This window comes from Poecile atricapillus, chromosome 7 (genome assembly GCF_030490865.1).
Source record: "Poecile atricapillus isolate bPoeAtr1 chromosome 7, bPoeAtr1.hap1, whole genome shotgun sequence".
Lineage (NCBI taxonomy): Eukaryota > Metazoa > Chordata > Aves > Passeriformes > Paridae > Poecile > Poecile atricapillus.
The window spans coordinates 13,226,820-13,246,878 of NC_081255.1; the positions used below are offsets into that span (position 1 = coordinate 13,226,820).

General features: G+C 35.4%; 1 protein-coding gene across 1 annotated transcript in view; it reads left to right on the forward strand.

Moving 5' to 3' along the window:
- The window catches only part of VAV3 (vav guanine nucleotide exchange factor 3), a 150,918-nt gene that overhangs the window by 111,833 nt on the left and 19,026 nt on the right, over positions 1 to 20,059 (forward strand). Inside the window, exons 20-23 of the mRNA XM_058843133.1 lie at positions 10,202 to 10,338; positions 14,024 to 14,089; positions 17,619 to 17,653; positions 19,399 to 19,515. Of these exons, the coding sequence (XP_058699116.1) occupies positions 10,202 to 10,338; positions 14,024 to 14,089; positions 17,619 to 17,653; positions 19,399 to 19,515 (355 nt within the window). The remainder of the gene's footprint in view (positions 1 to 10,201; positions 10,339 to 14,023; positions 14,090 to 17,618; positions 17,654 to 19,398; positions 19,516 to 20,059) is intronic.

Genomic DNA, 20,059 nt, shown 5'->3' on the forward strand with positions numbered 1-20,059 from the left:
TTTGTCCCTGTTTTTCAGAGCCTTTTGCAGCACGTAATCTACTGACACACCTTCATAGCTCATCTGTAGTATCTGCCCAATGCAAGTTGTTGGCCCCGCAGGGCAGGTGCATGTTTGAACATATACACAAATTAGAATGCCGTGCCTGTCTATGGCATCACATTAAAAGATGTGATAATTAACACTGGTTAATCTTCATACCATGTGCTTTTATAAAAAGCAGCACCACATGTACCACACTTTTTAATTCATATGCCAAAACTCCATTTTACTTAATTAAAAAAAAAATTAAAAAAATTAAGCTTCTTACTTTAGAGGCAACATAATTTTTAAAGTTTATATCCCTAATTCACCTCCTAGACTGCATTAAAAGGATAATATTTCATTACTTTGTCGAAACAAATGAAAACTGTGTTTTTGAACCTGATTATTCTTTGCTGTTTATTCCCATGAAACATTTAACTCTCAGCTGTTTCTAATGCCTGTTCAAGGTGCTGAGACTCTTTCCAATCCAGGCAAAATCCCTTACTCTAACAAAGATAGCTGCCTGTGTGACTCCAAGTAAGGAGTAGTTGCTTGAATAAACATTTGAAGTAAAAATTGTACAAAACTGCAACAACTTGTCCTTAACCTTTGTTTGGAGGAAAATCTGCTGTGAAGAGGAAACCAAGGTCTGTCAGTGAAGGAAAAATAGTTTTTGTTCTTAATGAATCACAAAAAGTATGTGGCAATGACCATTAGGAAGTCAGTGAATTTCTTAGCTCTCTGCTTTCTTTCAGTGCAGTCATTGAGAGAGGAGTCCTTCTCTTTTGAGAAATTACCTGCATTTGAGTACAAAAACTAAGACATAATTTTGGAAGTGCACAATAACTTTCTGTTATTTTAAATATACTTTCTTGGATTTGCAATCTGAAGTTCTCAATCTAGGACATGTTCAGGTTTTATGAATTAATATGGATCTACAAAGACAAAGGTATGTATTATAGGGGAAGACCGATCATTTGAGAGGTGCAAATACAGCTTATGAAAATGCTTGTAGATTTGGAGCAGTTGGAGATTCTTTCAGCAGTGTAATATAATAATTGAATAATTTTGAATAATTTTTGTATTTCTTTTGTGTTGTAACATTTTGTCACCTGACTTTCCATAATCCTTATAGTTTCTTCTGCTTTGAGACACAAAAGTAAATTAAACCTCAGGAGTGAATCGGAGAGAGTTATGAGCAGAACCATCCTTAAGGGCATGAGAGACAAATGGTCATTGGCCATCTAAATAAGAATAAAGTAATTCCTTTCCCAAAAAGCAGCCCTTGTGACTTTCCTCTCTGAAATTTAAAAACATGGCTCTTCAGGAGTGCTTTTGTAGTGCCAGTTTGTTTTTTTTCTTGCACAGAGATTAGCTTCCAGGCTCCTTAAAATGAGTGTCAGGATGTGCCAAATGCCCCTGCTTAAGAGTGAAGTAAGAAAATGCTTTCTGCTGGAGTTATTTTTCTAAATTAAAAAAAAAAAAAAAAAGTAAGTTAATTCTGAAACCTAGTTTGGATTTTGGATATTCTTGGCTACACTTCTTATTTCTGATCAAGATAAGCGCCGTATTTATAGGAGCACTAAGCTGACCTTGGAAAAACTAGAAACTAAAAGCTCCTACTGAGAGGGGACTGTTCACCTCAGTGAATGTCCATATTCCCATGCTGGTAATTTTATTAATGCTGCTCATATTGTCCCTAAGCACAGTTATCCTCAAAATGTCTTTGCTTATAAAAGCCTTTGGGTGAAGTCACATACTGACATTCAGAGCAGGGGAAGATGCCCATCTGTCTATGGATTGGTCTTTAAGCAGCAAAACTATTGCAATATAAAAAGAAATAAATGTGTAGAAATGTAACAGAACTCATACAGTTTCAAAAAGTCAGCCCTGTAAATAGGATAACATTGCTAGTCTTGTTTATTTTCCTTGCAATGAACTCCCACTATATTCTGCAACATAGTTCCAAGTTTTGTGTGGACCTTAACCAGAAAATGGAGATATAGCCAATTATCAGGGGTCCTTTTGCTAATGATCAGATCTACAAAACCTGGGGAAGCACAAGAACTTCCTGAGTTGTGGTATTTTTCTGTTTTTCATAACAAGTTATTGACCAGACTGTTAGCAGACAGATTTTTTCCTCCCACGCATCTTCATTTTGGTTGATGGTTGACCATTTTTGCAGAGGTCTCTGCCAAGAATACAGTTTCTATAAGAAGCATTAAGGAGAAATGGTGGAAAAATTGAGTCTTTGAAAAACTGTAGATTTGACAGGTAGTGAAGGACTGAGGAAACCCCAAATCATGTTTCAGTAAGGTTTTTAGGAAGGAAACAGTTGTTGGAAGAGAGGGAAGACAGTGATGGAAAGTATGGCTAGGACTCTGACAAAAAAAAAAAAAGTTTTTTTTCCCAGTAGTTGTATAGGGTCTGGAAGATGACAGTCTTTAAATCTTCCTTTTTGATGGAAGAGAAATGTGAATGTTTATCAGATGTGGTTTGGAGTGCATTACAGATTTATCATCTGAATTTTGAGATAGTGAAGATTATTTTGTCCCACCCCCCACATCCTTCCCCCCATATTGTCCCAGTGCTTGCAAGTTCTCTGTTTATGGAAGGGCTTCTTTACTTCTATAAGCAGAAACTTAACAGTTTAGTTAAGGCTCATGGTAGCTGATAAATGTTTTAATAATCAGCCTCAGTTTTTTGACTTCAAAAATTAAGTCAAGTGGCAAACTCCGGTTTTGTGGTTAATCATATGCCAGTAGTGAGACTTAATTGAACGTTATGCAAAGGCAAAGCAGTTAAAGAGAAGACAAGTGGAATATTCCTGAGTCTCAGGCACTGTCAGCATTTCAGCCACCTTGCCTTTAAGCTGGAAGGAGGAAGGTGTGGTTAGGATGCAGTTCTTTACTCTGAGGGTGGTGAGGTGCTGCACAGGCTGCCCAGAGAACCTGTGGATGCCCCATCCCTGAAAGTATTCAAGGCCAGGTTGGATGGGGCTTTGAGCAATGTGGTCCAACAGAAAGTGTCTCTGCCCATGGCAGGAAGGTTGCAATGAGATGTTCATTAAAGTTCCTTCCAACTCGGCCCATTCTATGATTTTATGAATGTCAGGCTTAAAAGCAGTATCTAAAATTAAAACTTCTAATTACAGATATATTTCTATTATAGAAAAATAATGACTTAAAACCAGGAGAATTAAAAGTTCAATTAAAATACCTTCTTTGAGGTAAGTCTGTGTACTTACTAATTGTGTTAATTTTGTCCAATAGTAATTATTTAAATCACTGCCACTCTGAAGAGTGCTCTTAATAGACTGTGCTGGCATCTTCCATGTATGTGAGTTCTGTAATTTTTGTTATAAGTAATTGTCCTAAAAGCTAAGAAATCCCACCCCAACCTAGTCTCTTTTGAGGCATTAATAGACTGTCTCAGAAATTGAATGTTAAGTGGGTTTTTAAAAGTGATTTGTAGTGTTGCTTTCCTCACTAGCTGCGACGGCCTTCTAGACAAGTTTTGCCTTGGCAGTAAAAAACAAAGCCATTGACTTCTGCTGGTTGTGGAGATAGATGACACTGATGAGGAGTTGGGAAGCTGCTCTCCTGATAAATGCATAGAGAAAAACTAAGTTTGCAGTGTATTCTGCAATAAAATGATTATGAACAGGAATTTTTAACAATGAAGCTAGCAGAGTTGATTGGAAGGATGCCAAAGGACTTTGTTTTCATACAGCCCATTCTCAGATTAGAGCTTTGCTTTAACTAGCTTTTAATATTGGTGTTGGATGTAGATGATGTTGCCAAAAAACGTGTCAAAGCTGGTGATTTTGTGTCATGGATGCTCAGATTGTGTGTATAACAGTTCCACCTGTTCTTCACACTGCTGTCCCTATCAACCCATCTGTTTTTCTATCATAGCTCCTTGTTACTTTAGTATTTGAAGTTATGCTTCTTGATCAGAAACCTTCAGGGTGTAATTTTACTTACCATGGTGTAAATACTAATTTTTTTCTTTCAATTAGAGTTCCGCTTTGCCTGTGTCTCTTTAGTTTCTGCTGTTAAAATTATCCATGTTACTGTGGACTGCTGTTCAGACAGTTAATCCCATGAGACACTGCCATGAGTTACTTAGCCCTCACTTCCTGGTTGGAGTGTGAAGATGCATGGAGATGTATCTGCTCAGACATTTCAGGAGGAATATTCCTCCCAGTATTCACAATGGAAGGCTTATCAGTCACTAAATGTCAGCTTGTTTCTTAGCAGAACTGCATTCCCAATGTTTGTAGGTGCAAAGATATAAACCACAAAGGGTCAAACCAAGTTCAGAGGTTCCAAACAGACACCCAAAATGCTGTTGTGGTAAAAGAAAGAGAGAATTAGTGAGCCTTTATGTAATTTCCTGTATGAAAAGAAACGCTGTTTTCTTGAGATTCTGAAAACATCATGATGTGGCTTTGTCAGATAGTCTAAAATTCTGTTTCAGATTCAAAGCCTCATGAAGTCAGCAGACTTTATTCCATTGCATTAGTGTTTTGGTTTTTTTTTTAATCAGGTTATAAATGTTTGGTGACTAGGCTCTATTTTTCATAGAGAAAAAGAAAGTCTTCATATTAACTAGGAAGGGGGGATGTTTAATGCAGACAAAGTTGTTTCATGTCTTTCTGCTAATAGTATAAAGTTTACCCACAAATTCACCTTTGAACCCTGCTCTCCTGTATGCTGTGTCATTATTTTGTACGTTACAATGATCCCTGCCCAAAGTGTAAACCACGTTTTGCATTGCTGGGAAATAGCAGATGCTGGAATCAATTTTGACAGATAGAGGTCATAATAGGGCATGCATTATGCATGTTGTTAGCAAAAAATAACATTTTTGGATCTCTGTGTGAAATTCTGAGAGTCATTCAGTGTTCTTTAGAAATGTAGAGCTGCAGTAAGGAATACAAGTAGTTTACTTTGTTTCATATATAATGGATATTCTAATTTACTATGTTAATTCTAAATTGTAGCCTCCTTCCTTGACTCATAATTATCAGATGAAATACTCAACTGAATGGTATGGTTTATGAAAGGTTTTATTTTTCTGTAATGTAACATAATTGGTACTTTATAAATCTTGTCTCTATCATGCTTTCTGTTTTTCTCATGAGCTACAATTTAGATCATAAATTTATTTTAGTTCTGTGACCCAGAGCCTGGCTATGAACTTTACTAGGTATCTGGGCTTTTTTCTTGGTTATCAGGTGAAGTAAATTTCAGCTATTTATTTGTGTCATAACTGGATAACTTTGGTTTTGATATCAATGTTGGAAACTATCAGGCTCTTTTGTATCCTTTAATCAGAAAGTTTCCTGATAAAAAACTTCGCCATGTGGAAATGACAAATGGAAGTCAATGGGATTTTTAACAATAATGATAATACATGGATGAAATCCTTATCTTGTCCTTTGTGTTGGAATTTTACCCTCTTTTTAACATGTTAATGAGCAATATTTTTGTGCCAGTTATGTTTCCACAAGTTTTCTGCAATTGGCAGTTAATGTCAGTACTACATTGAAATTGCAATGTCTCTAAATGCTAAATATATTTCACATTTTATCATTAATGGATAGAGGTTCTGTACTGTTTTTGTCACAAATAATTCATAATTATACTTTAAAGCACTTCAGGTTTCTGTAGAATACCACTTTTTCTTGTCTGCATTATTGTATTACAGCAGCCCTCAGTATTCTTAATGAGTATATTAAGAATCCATGTGCCAATTAAAAATGAACTGTCAAGATAGACAAGGAAAATATCCTAGATCTTGCCTCTCTGAACTTCTGTAAAGCAGCTGGTGTACTGCCTCAGAGGAATTGGTCTCTTATGAGAGGAAGCTAAAAGAACTTGGCTCATTTAGCCTAGCAAAATGAAGGTTAATAGGGGTATGATTGCTCTCTTTAACTGTAGTACGAAAATAAATGCAGACAAAGAAAAGAACTATGTAGGCTTCTGTTTCTAAATGGATGCAAGTTGGCCATGAACTAATTTACTCTGAAAAGTAGAAGATTTTTGTTGTGGTTTAACCCCAGCCAGGAAGAAAATGCTAAGGTGAGAAAACTTGTGGGTTGAGATAAAGACAGTTTAACAGCTAAAACAAAAATAGAGCAAAAGAGAGAATTCATTCACCATGTTCCTTGGCCAGTGTGGTTGTGCAGCCATCCCGAAGGAAGGCAGGACTCCATAGTTTGTAATGGTGATTTGGGGAGACAAATGGCATCATGCCAAATATCCCTTCTTCCTCCTCCTTCAACCCACTTTATATCCTGAGCATGATGTCATATGGAATGGCCTATCCCTTTGTCAGCTGGGGCCAGCTGTCCCAGCCGTGTCCCCTCGCAGCTTCTTGTGAGCCCTCAGCCTCCTGGCAGGGCTGTACAAGAAACAGAAAAGGCCTTGACATTGTACAAGCAAACTGTTTTCAGCACAAATGCAAACCATGGGTAGCCTCATACTGCCTTTTCTGAAGAAAACAGCCCTGGCCAAAGCCAGCACAATTGTAAATGCACAGAGAATAGAATTCTGGAATGAACAATAGGGGAAAACAGATTTGTTTTAGGGTCAGTTTGTTAAACTAATAGATTGTTTGAGATGGTTGGTGCATTAATGGACAGATGGACAGATCTGGATACATCACACCCCAGTGTTTGTCCTTTGTATATGTTAGGAGGTGACTGCTGACCAGCTTCTGCTCAGTTTAATGTTTATCAGCTCAGTGTTAATCTATTAAACTCTTTCTGAGCTACTGTAGTCAAGTCTGTAATTGCATGCTGAAAAGGAAGTTAAGCATTCTATTTGGAGCTTTTTGACTCTTTCCCTCAATTTATTGTTTTTTCTGTACCCCGTTTATTTTTTTCATGCTTAATGGTGATCTAAGGGAATTTCTAAGAGCACTTACCCATGAAAATTCCAAATTATTATGTACTTGTTTTTGATTGATGATTCAAAGGTTTCATTTAGTCTTTTGTTCCTGGAAAAACTGATTAAAAAAAAAAAAGTTTAAATTGTTTAAACCTTTTTTTTTTTTAAGAAAAGGTTTATGACAGGGATAGGTCCTTTTGATATTTTCATATAACTAGCAAAACATATTATTTGTGCACTCACTGCTTTTATATCTTTGATTGACACAGGCTGTATGTGCTTGTGTGTGGTTATTGATACTGAAATGAGTATGGCCCTCAGTGACTCAGACACTCCTGTTGTTGGAGAGTGAATTTACCTTCAGTTTTTTTAATTTGAGCTATAAAGTGCATTTCAGAACCTGAGTCAAATCTAATGTGTGCTAAAATAATTAGCACACAAATATAATTTCCCTTGTTTATCCATGCATTTTTTTATCCATGGCCTTGAAGCTAGCATGCAGTATCATAAAGAATGACATTGCAGTGTCATTGATTACTGTGTATTGTTGCAGTATACTGGAATCCTGGCCTTGTATCCCTGTTATTCCAGGTGCTGGTTTATGTGAGTGTGGTGATAGTACATATACATTGTGCTAGGCAGTGAGCACTCATACTGAGCACAAAGAACTCGTAAGTAGGCCAAAGACAACAATTGGATAAAATAGGTGGTAAAATTACAGTAGAAAAATAAGATTTGTGTGTCAGCATAGTAGAGACCATCTATAGCAAGCAAATGAGCACTGTAGTTTTCATAGGTTCTGTAGGCACTACAACAAACAAGTTTTAAGGAGGGTTCTGAAGCAAGATAATAAACTCCATTAAGGCCAAAACTCAAAAGCCTATTTAAATGATAGGATTATTTCTAGTGATGTCAAGAGGTGTTAGATCAAATCTTCCAACATTGTATCTGCCAAGGTAACTTTATAATCAAAACTGCCATAGGATTCTACAGAATCAAACATACTGAATTATACACAAGTATTTTGGGCATTTTAACAGGATTAATTCTGCGTTACCTTTTGAATAATTCTGCTAATTAACACAGCACAATTTCTCCTTTTTTTTTTGCATAGTTATCTTGCCCTGGTTTTCAGATATGCCAATAATTGTAATTACCAGTGGAATAGAAATAAAAAGTGCTTTTATTCATGTTTATGATTAAGTAAGCACTATAGCCTACTGTATTAAAAAGCCACCAGGATTTTCATTGAAAAGTACATGATTATTTCCTGAGCATATTTTGATGAGCTCAATCCAAGGGTGGGGTTTTAAGTATTTTAAATCTACGCACTAAAGAAGTGACAAACTAAACACACAGTCTTGTCATGTGAATAATTTTTTGTGCATTTGTTTTGACTTCCATGTATGTCTCTGAGATGAGTACCTGCTAACAGTCCATCACATATACAAAACTGTAATTCATATTCTGATGAGGGTTGCCTTGCATTAGGACAAAGTTGTCAGCTTTCAGTAGATGCTTGTAAGTAGCATTACTTCTGTTTGCCATGCAGTGCATGGAGCATTAGTTGATGCTGAATCAGAATATGAAAGCATGAAAGCCTTCAGTTGAGAAACAAAGTAATGTCTAGCATTTGCCTAAGTGGAATAATGGCTTACTAGTAATTAGGTGCTCGTTTTAAGTATGCCAGATAACTTGCAGAAACAGTAGAAGTTAAGGTGTCATTTGGGTTGAGCAATGTAAGAGCTGGAATTACTTTGCTTAATGTTTCATCAGTACTTAGGATTAGTATTTATTCATTAATACAGAGGGTGGTAATTATTGAAGGTGATCTCTTTCATGTTTCATACAATTTAGAGGAGATCATGGATATTTGTGTTTGTTGCCACCTAAATTATAGTAGTGATCTTGCAACAGAAATAAGTTTTCTGTGGGCCTCCTGATCCTTTGTTGTTAGAATGAAGTTAATGATGACCTTCCAACAAGAAACATGTTAAATATGGCAGCCCAATGACCTTGACTTTGCAGCCTGTCACTCTTACCTGTATTTATTAATATACATTCTTACAAAACTCTTAACCAAAAACTGTCTGGTTAAGATTTGAAATTGATATACCCACTTGATGATAACATTTTTGAAAATCCCATGTTTAGTTAAAACCAGGAAAATTATTCTATAGGTTTTTTTTTAAGGATAGAGGGAGAGTAATTAAAAATAGCTTTGTTGTGATAAAATGCTTTTCTTGGCAGTAAATAGAGTGCAAAATTGTTTTTCTGAAAGCCTCTAAATCTTTAATATGTTTGTTATGGAGTGGGTGGTGCTTCACTTGATTTCAAGTATTCTTATAGTACCAGAGCACACTCTTCGAGTGCAATACACTAGCTGTCCATAATGCTTAAAATGTTGTTGTTGGTTTTTTTTTTAAAAAAATACCATTAAAGTTACAAGAACATGAGGTCCCAGTATCCACAGTTTTATCTTCTGACTGAAGATACAAGGACTTCCCCCCCATTTGATAACACGCCTGTGGAGGATTCTTGAACTGTTGTTATAAACAGCACTTTAGTTCGTTGTACAAGCAGAGAGAAGTGGGTTGCTCCCTTAAAAAACAAAAGAACCCTAACAAAAATGAAAACAAAAAATCCCCAACACAGCTTAGTTGTCTAGATGCAGTCAGAATTGATGTGGAAGGACTACTTGCATCTAGAGTTCTCACCTTGAAAATGAAACCTTCCGATTGATCCAGGGTTTGCTACATGCACCCAGAAATACTCTCATAACACAGAAAAAAAAAAAAAAAAGAGTTGTGAGAAACTTAAAAGAATTGTGATTCTGACTCTCCTGGCCATGCTGGCCATATTCTCATTGGCCATAGGTTTTTGGTAATACCTTTCTAAAGCACATGAGATTATCCATATTGGTGTCTTTAATGCTACTTCATTGCAATCTTTGCCTTGAACTATAAAGATAGCATTAATATTTGAACCCTATGCAGAGCCAGGGGTGCACATGTATAGCGAGGAGTCTCCATAGGCATGAAATCAGCTTTACCGCAAGAAGACTGGGGGATAGAGATGTTTTTCTAAAGTAATTGTTTTCTATTTGGTTGTGCCTGGTAAGTATTAGTGCCTTAGTCATGTACCTGCTAGTGTTGCTTTCCTTGATTGTTCTCATGGTTTTCAGATTCTACAGATTGTCATTAAGTAAAAATTGATTCTGGCTTTTGGGAGTTTTTCTGTTTGTTTGTGTTCTTTATTTTTTTAAAATTTTTTTTCAGGTTTACCGAAAATGCAAGTCATTCGGAACTACAATGGAATCCCACAGCCAGCAGCACAAGATGGGCCACCCTTGCATATTCAGATTGGTGACACTATTGAGCTCATTAGAGGAGATGCACACAGCTTATTTTGGCAGGTACTGTATCATTTAGCAAATGGCTATATTCTGTACGTCCAGATATCAACTTCTTATTGATATATTGCTCTCCTAACTTTTTTTCTTTTTGAACAGCAATAAAGCTCTTTGTGGTTTATCCAAATAAATGTCTAATACAACTAATTTTGCTTTTAAATTGCCATTAGTTCCTATATGGTGTAAACCTTCAGTCTTGCAACCGAAAAGTAAAAGTCCCGCTGAATAAATCTGCAGGAACATGACATAGGTGGCAATCCTATTATAAGAATTAAGGAGAGTGTTTGGCACAAAAAGCAAAGTTTTGAATTTTCAGTGTCTGGGTCTCTAACACAACATAAGTAAAAGCTGTGTTGACAATACCCAGTTAGTGAAAATTAGAAAATTAGATTTATAGGGGAGAGAAATGGCTCTGTAGAACCTAAACTACTTGATGCTGGCTCAAGTCAGTTAAGGATAGGGGATTTTGTATATACATGGGAAAAGTATATTCTATTGATGGCAAAATTTGCTGTCACGTGATTTACATCACTATTTTTGTTACTAAAATTTCTTCTTAAATGAGAACTATAAAAATTGAAAATGCTGACTTGCATTCACTTAAACGGTAAATGCATTAAAGTGTGTCTCATTTTTCTTGATTGCTTTCTTAATTGTTTGTATTATTGCATACATGGAAGTAGAACTAAATAGAAGAACTAGGAGATTAATAGAACAACAAGTGGAAAATATTTATCTTCTTGAATTGTTGTTCCTGTGTTGATCTTCCTGGTTTTGTTCTGTTTTGTTTTGTTTTAAGCTATAATAAGGTAATGAATATAATATAAAAACTGTCTGGTCTATTTCATGAGTTAAGTCATACTTTCTCTTGTTTGTTGTGCCTTTTGTTTTTCTGGCTACAGTTAGGATGGTATCTTCTCCAAACTCTTCGGGACTGGATCAGTGAACTCTTCCTATGTCACTGTATCATCCTGAACATTTAATGGGGGGAAGTAATAAACAATAGAATTACTTTATCTATTGAAAAAATACATAAATAGGTGTAATCAGACCACCTTACCCCCTCCCAAAAACCCCTCCAAACCTAAAAAACAAACCCACTCCCCTCCAAAACCCCTCAACCTGTCTCTTAGTCAACAGTTACCTGTTACTTAGCAGACTATGGATATTGTGCATCACTACAAATCAATCTTTTCAAATGACAGAGTTTGGCCTGTGTAGTTTTGTATGTAGGACTTGGTTCTGCAAGGTCTAGAGTTCTGATCTGGAGACGCATTTAAACCTGCTCTTGACTTAGGGCTGGCTAGAAGGTAATCATCTGACTAATACAATTAGTACAAGCCAAAATTACTGCTACCACGTGGGACTGATTCTATTGCCATGTTCATACACATCTGTCAACTCAATTTACTGGAAATTGTCTTAGAGGTTGTTTCTGATTATCATGCTAAAGAATTTAGCTAGAATCTCATTGTGTTTAACTAGCAGAAACCAGAAAGTGTGTGAGGCTTTTCCCTAGAAGCCTTAGTAATAGATTTGAATCCTAATGGAAATTGTCATCTCCATTAGCATCATTCAGGAATTTTTTTTTTCACTCTTGTCACAGACTGCTTAATACAGATTTTTCTGGGTCTTTTAATGACATCTTCATTTCAAAATGCATATTAAGAGCCTGCAAAATGCAATTTACATTAAAATCTTTAATTATTCAAGAGGCCTTTTAGGGTAATTTACAGCTGACCCACCAAACTAATATTACAATGGTTTTCTAAGTTGACCATTTAGAAATTCAAGTAATTGTAATAGAGAAGTATGTCTGGTTTAGGTAAAACTTTTTCATTCTTTACAGCACATCAAAAGAATAATACAAATTACTAAGCATGCTTGAGCTGTAGCTGAAATGTGGTCAAACATGACCTGATAGACATTAGTATGTTTTGTTCAGTGGTTGGTCTATTTGAGTGTAGTACCACTTGCTATTCAGGTATGATTAGTATTGAAAATAAGTATCATTGGATGGCAGACTATTTCAGATCTCTGCTTTAAATTAGGTCTACTTGAGAGGGGTTTGTTTCAGAAGTAAATAGAATATATGGATACGAAGCATAACCTGTATTCAAGCAGATGATGTGAAAGGGGGTAAGGAAGCTTTGCGGAACACAGGTTCAAATCTGTAAGATTGTCGCTTGTTTGCACATAATTATTTTTTTAAATATTACTGGTATCAAGCACTTTTAGCTTAAATACTGCCTATGTGCTTTTCCCTCTCCTCTGCTGCCTCTGCATATCTCTGTATTTTTGGTTAAGGTGGTAGCTGCTGTGTGTGATAAATTGCATAGTGATCTCCTATGGAGAATGATGCACTCACTTGTTGTGCTTAGGATAGCACCAATCAAAGAATGTTTTTAGTTTTTTCATAAACCCTTGTTATTTTTTACATTCAGCTCCACTCTATTGAATTTTCTGAGTTCTGTTCTCTGTGGTGGTATTAGGGTAGAATTACACTCTTAGTTTTAAAGAAACAAAACAGAACTGAAACCCTGAAGAAATTTCATGCATGTTTATGAGAAGTTTTCCCTTTTTATTATTTTTATTCTGCAGGTATACCGTAAAAAAATAAAAAAATGCTTGTAAAGTTCTCACACTTAATCTCATTTTCAGATGCTGAGAGTATTTTTACAGTCAATATTTACATTTAATGGAGGTTAAGTATTTATGTGCTTTTAAACTATCAGTTAAATTAAAACATTTGTTTGCCTAAATACACATTTTGGTGCCTCATTTTATGAATCTCTGTTCAGGAATTTAGGAATGTGCTCTGTTCTACTCTGAAATGTGTGTTCACTGCCTAATATTACTAAGAATAAAAAGACGTTTTTAAGGTGTTTTTCAGGAGAGTTTGGTTGGTATTGAACTGTGTGTGAGCTGCTGATGCATGATTTGTGATGGTCAGGTCACTTTTGGTGCTTAGAGGCTGGAGTTTAAATTGATGGTCATGCCACTTTGAGAGGGCAGCAGTTGTGTTGCAGAAAAGGCTCAGTTTAGGCTGTGCTGGATGCATTTCTGCCCCTAGTTTCCCAGTTGTGTGGATGCATCTGCAGCATGTCAGTATGTCATAGTCAGAGAGCTAGCTTCAATTCTGTTAGTATTCCCCTGCCCCATCGATTTCCATTGGTGTGCATCACTTATGGAAATTGTTAATGTAGTGTCTGAATTGGCTGTTGGATCACTAGCTCTGAATGCCCACTGCAGTTTGGTCTCTCAGGTGTAGTAATTTTGGGGAGGTCTCTCAGGTGTAGCAATTTTGGGGATCTGCAAGGTTGCAGGGTGGTACCTTTCTGTAGAATACCAGCTGAGGAAGTAACTTGAAAGGAGATAATTAACATTAATGAAGATATCAGACACTGACAAACATTGACAGAACTGGGAATCACATCCCAGTCTCTGAACTCCCTTCTTGCCTTTCATCTCTAAGAGCTTTCAGATCTATCAGTTATAATGTTTACTTAATTATATTAAAATCACAACTAAACAACAACAAAACCCATGAAAATATTGAGCAGCACTTTATTAGAACAGCATTTTATTTTAAAGACTCTTGGATATATTTATTGTCCTAAATCCCTGGATGTATATTATTATTTACTGTTAACCCAATTATGATTCAAAAATGGAATTTTTTTTTTAGGGAAGAAATCTAACAACAGGAGAGCTTGGATTCTTCCCTAGTGATGCAGTAAAACCTAGCCCATGTGTAAGTACAATTATTTAGTTCTGTTTGCCACCTTACAGGAAACTGCCTAGATAAATCTTACCTTACAAAATGATATTGTTTTTAGTTCCTTGGTATTTTCATAGTGGGTTCAGTATTGCTTAAAGGAGAGTGTTCTAATACTTTTGGTTATTAGAGGTAAGTAGGACATGTCAAGAAAACAAGTTTGATAAGCAGGTTTAACTTTTTAATAAAATTTATTAATAAATTGAACTGTCTGAATAGTTTCCAGAGTGCAGATCAAATACATTTTATGTGAAAGTGCACTTTCTTCCTTCCCCAGCAGGAAGGTAAGAGTGCTGTAGCTATTCCCCAGTCCCTTTGGGTTAGAGAGATGGATTACAGCCTAAGTATAAGTTTAAAACTTGTAAAACTAATATATAACTTTGAGTTCTGATGCTTGATAAAGTTTCTTTTTTCTTTAGGTTCTTATCTGTCTTTTTTCACACAAAAATCTTTTCAATCTAGAAAAGTTTATGAAAGTAATTTTATAATATGTACTCAAGAGTTTTATGTACAGATGTGATGATGCATTAATATACTATACACTTGTTCCTTCTCTGTCCTCTGTAACACTGTGCATCAGATTACTGGCTTTGTTGAGGTTAATTGATAAAAACCCATAAACCCAGTAATGAATTTGCTTTAAGGCTGTTATCACTTACTTTAATCTTATTGACTTATTAGTACAATTGCTTTTGTTACAGCAATCAAGATATGCCACTTCAATGACTTTCATAAGTAGGTGGAATCAGCTCTTAGTAGCTGCATTTTGATATGTCTTTGGGGCTTATTGTGCCTTAGATTCAGAACAAGTATACATGAGATCCTAAAGATCCTAAATACCATAAGGCATCTTTAATACCCTGTATTACCAGGATTTCACTTGAAGAGGAATGCACAGACTATTTGTAGGTACAAGTTGCGTTATATTAGGTGAGAGAACAAATCTGAAATAAAGATGAAGTTGTTGTGTGAGTTTAGCTTTCATCCCTCCACCCTTTGTTTATTGTTAAATTTCCCACCTCTTGCTTATTGTTCAAGGGTGGATTTCCCATTCCATGGTGTCACTGTCAGTGACCCCATCAGTCATTGTGTAGTGTCATTAACTGCAACTGTAGCAGCAGTTTTAGGAATCACCAATATACTTTAAAAGCACTGACAGTGAAATAGCTGAAGTTAGGAAAAATGCTGCTGGGGTGTTGTGGAGGTCTTTTTCTAATGGTAAAGCTTTCTTCTAAATTTAAAATACACTATTTACAGGAGTATTGAAAATAACACAGTTTTGCAGAATGAATAAATACTATTCATGAAATGTTACCAACTGGTGTCATGATCAGAACAAAAAGATAAATAGATGCTTCAGCACTGTTAACTTGGAAGGATGAAATAGAAACATCTTATTATGATAAATGAAGCAGTTAAAGATACTGAAACATCAATTGGGTTTTAAACATGCTATAACTTTTACTGTTATTATTAAATCTAACAGTCTTTACAACCATCTGATATAAAAATGCCCAGAAACAGCATAAAATCCATATATCAGAAGACTTTAGGAATGAATATTGAATGAAAAACTGCTGAGCTCCAGAATATCTATATTCCAGACTTTTCACAGATGTACCTATAAACAATTTTTCCCCTTTAAAATAAGTAGTATATGTCAGCAGACATTTTATGCATTATATGAATAATATCTGTTTTTTCCTAGCTTTCCTCCATTTTTCTAATTTCTGTAGAGGCATTGGATTCATAGCACAGTATGAGCCAAGAGCTGCTGGAATAACATTTGATTTTATCCTTCTTTATGCCAATGAACAACACTTGTTATATAAATATATTTGTCCATTCAAAATTTACAAAAGCAACTGAACATCTATCATTTAACTGCTCTGGAGGATGGACTTAAACCATCTTTGATTTCTTATATCCTTTCCAGATTATTAGCACTACTCAACAAATTCAAAATATTTAAGAATATCTTGCAACCTGTTAAAACTGTTATTTTTGAAATTGTTGCCTTGAAATGCATCTTTTAGTTGTTTCACTAAAACATTTCTCTTAGGAATTGTTTGTCACCATATTCATAATTGGTTAACTTTTTGCCAAGTTTCCCCATTAGAAGCAGAGCTGCCTAACACCATCAGCATCTGCAGGGATGTGAAAGGCCAGTGCTGCTGCCAGGGTGACTCCTGGCTCTCTTAGGTGCCCTACACTCCTGAGGGGTTCACATGCTGCCAGCACTGCAGATGCTGCTGTGGAAAGAGCCCTTTGTCTACACTATTTGGGAATAATGCATGTTTCCTTTTTCTCTCTCAAGGACCAGTCTGTTTAATACCCGTTTAGATTTACTACTGCGCAAGCTAAACATGTGAGCCTGGTTTTATCACAGAGAACTTTAATGTGTTCCACACTGAAGTTTATTTCAAGGTCAAGTCTAGAGACTTGGTTGATACCTGAGGTCAAGATAGTGGGATTTACATTTGATTGCAATTTTCATCAATTTAAGTTTATAGGCTTTTATAATAATATTTTCCTGACTTGATGTGTTTCTGGAAGTCTCTTTTGGTGACATTCCATAGATCATGAATAAAAATTGTGAGAAGAATGGTACTGTAATTTCTTCCTTATTAGAGTCCAGAAAATAAAAAATTCATTTGTTTTACTTGAAGGAAAAAAAAACCAAAACGTATTTGCTTACCTAAGAATATGTGACCTTAAGTTATAAGTGTGTGAGATTTATGTTAACCTTTCACTAAAATCCATTTTTCAGCACTGTGCATTTCACACATTTAGAAGAGTAAGGTAATACTGACTTATCACACACTAATGGGAGATGATCAAGATGAAATGCTCATTTTCATAGGAATTTCTATACTGTGCATTTTGTGCATGAATAAACATTATCTATGCAAACTTTTGTGTACATATAATACCCGTTTTGCAACCTGATTGCAGTTTGCTTAATTTTTAAATTTAATTTCAGAATCAAATGACATGCTTAGCAAGATACAGTACAACAGTTACCCAAGTCAAATACAAAGGAATGAATGATGCCATATGATACAAGTTGTGGAGTATTGTCAGGTCTCTCTGAAGATTATAGACCATATTTCCCAGTAGACTAAGGCCACACAGTCCTGAATACATGAAACAAATTTTACACATTACTGTAAATTGGTTGCATATTTTAGTGATACTTTTCTGCAATACAGAACACTGAGCTATTTTATGTATGAAATTTGAATATGGGCAATGTCAGAAAAGCATTGAACATTTCTGTGAAGTAAAAATACCCAAAACAAACTGTCACAGAAGAAAAGAGCTTAAAATATTCTGTACCTTTTTCAGGATGATATGGAATTTGTCCTTTATTCTAACTTACTTTAAACAAAATAGACCTGTAGACAAATGAGATCATCTCAATATTGGTAGTTTGATGAATATAATTTCTGATTTTTAGAAAAAAAATCTTGATCCTCATTCTTGGCATCTTTTGATATCCTAGGTTCCTAAGCCAGTAGACTACTCTTCACAGCTGTGGTAAGTCTCTGTCTTGTCTTACAAGAATCTTTGAAAGAAGCAGTCACAGAAAGCAATTGTGTTTACTACAATTTAAATTATAGTGGTTTAACCTTTCTAGGCTTCAGAAGACATTGTGTAATGGTTTTGGAAAGCAATACCATGTGTTGCCTAAAAGCATTTCTGATCTCATAAAGTGCTTAATGATTTTGATGTTTTGTTTACAAGGCTGTGGCTGTACAGCCTTTGTCCCAGATGTCTGAAATAGAGCAATAAGAGATGATTATAATATGAAGCATGGAAGTATACCTGTTGACTGAATAAAGAAAGGAATAATGTTAAATACACCTTGTATCATGAGTAATTCTGCATTTCCTTGAAAACCCCCTCCAGCATTGAAGCTGTAGAGATACAAGTTGCACCTGGGGATATGGTTTAGGGATGTCTATGGTGGTGCAAGGTTGTTGGTTGTACTAGATGAATCTTGAAGGTCCCTTCTAACCTTGATGACTCTGAAAAAGATGGTGTATCAAAACTGCAACCACTGCTGCTCTGGGCTTTATGAAGTGTGTGAACTCTTTTCCACACCTCTGAAAAGACATGGTGATTCTGAGAGAGCAGAGTACGCATCACGTGTGTTATTTCACTGGTTTTATACTTTGTCATTTAGACATGAGTTCTGACTTCTTAACTTGCCAAAAGTGAAATTAGGATCACATCTAAACAAGTACTGACTTTCCATAGTTCAAATAACATGTTTATTATTTAAAATTGGTCTTTTGAATTAATTTCTAACATTTGGTCTATTTATAATTTTGTTAGAAGAAAGAATCATACTAGCATTAGTCTTTATCTTTTATGGATTTTTAATAAATAAAAATTTTTTTACTTAAAGCACCATTCTAATTGGTTGTGATGTATTGGTGTGAAATTTAACATAGTGGTGGTCTGTAGTGGTGACACATTTGTAAAATGATAAGCATAATTTCCCTGGAAACTAGGTTACTTTCCCAATTAACAGTTTAACCTCTGTTTTTGCAAATGAATGTCTGCTGACAGCCTCTCATGATGTCCTATGCAAACCACAAGGCAGAGCAAGGGCCCAAATCTGCTTATGCAGCCAGGCTGCAGAATCAGTAATTTTTTTATCTTAGCTTTCAACACTTAGCATCAGCTTTTTCAAATTTGGGTGTTTTTGGCTGATTTATCTTTTTTTTCTCTGGATGTTGGATATATCCATTGCACTTTAGCCTTTAGAGGTTATGCATAATTATGAAACCAAATAAAATACTGTTTTGTGTAAGTATCAAATTTTCATATAGGTCTTTTGTTGACCTGATCTATGTCTGGAGGCTGATTCTCCATTCTGTTGCATTCTTCCTAGAACTGATGGAGGTTCAAAGGCTCTAGACCGTTTTGTTGTATTGTTTCACTTGAAGTAAATGATTCAGTTAAACCGGTTGGTTTTATGAACTTTTCATGCCAGTAGTCATTCAGCTAATGCTTGGGCTCGAGTGCTTTTCGTAGCAGATATTGTATTCAACAAGCATAACAGTACTTTTCTAATTAAGAATTCCACAACCCCCAACCGTAGAATTTTTTCATGTTTTATTCTACATTCAGAAATCTGGAAGTGGCATTCAGTTGCAATGGATGTATTTTTGGGCTCTGTCATATGTAGAATATTTTCACTCTCTATTGCATATTTAATAGACCTTTGGAGTTTTGGAAAAAATCATCGGCAGTTTTTATTTTCCTTATTACAGGTTTGCAGGAGCAATGGAACGATTGCAAGCAGAAAGTGAACTAATCAACAGAGTAAATAGCACTTACCTGGTGCGGCACAGGACCAAAGAATCAGGAGAATATGCAATTAGTATTAAGTAAGTGGAAGAGAAATAAGAACTCCTCAAGAAAGTTTTCCTGTTCCTTTTTTCTAGATAGTATTTGAAATAAATATGGAAAATAAACCGCTATTTCCATTATAGGATTTCAATATATAATTATGTATTATATAATTATGAATTATATAATACATACATATATTATATATTATATAATAATAATTATATAAATTATGGAATCATATAAATGCATATTATATATGCAGCCTTTAAGAGAGTCAAGGTAGGAAAACTGAAGCTGCTGTCAAAAAATACCCAGGATTTAGAGAAGGAAAGAAGCAATAGCTCTATAATGTTGATGTAGCAAATTTGGGCCACAAAAATAATGGTGGAGTATGTTGGAGAAGAGTAAGCATTGTTTGCAGTACAGTGTGATCTGTTTCATTGACTTTGGAGAAAACTCAGAGCCCTTTGCATCTCAGACTCAGTAAAATGTGGGTTTATACATTTTGTGCAAATTATTGTTTGCGTTCATGTTGTTTATCAATATGAATATAAAAGCAGGAAGTACATGGGAATTCCC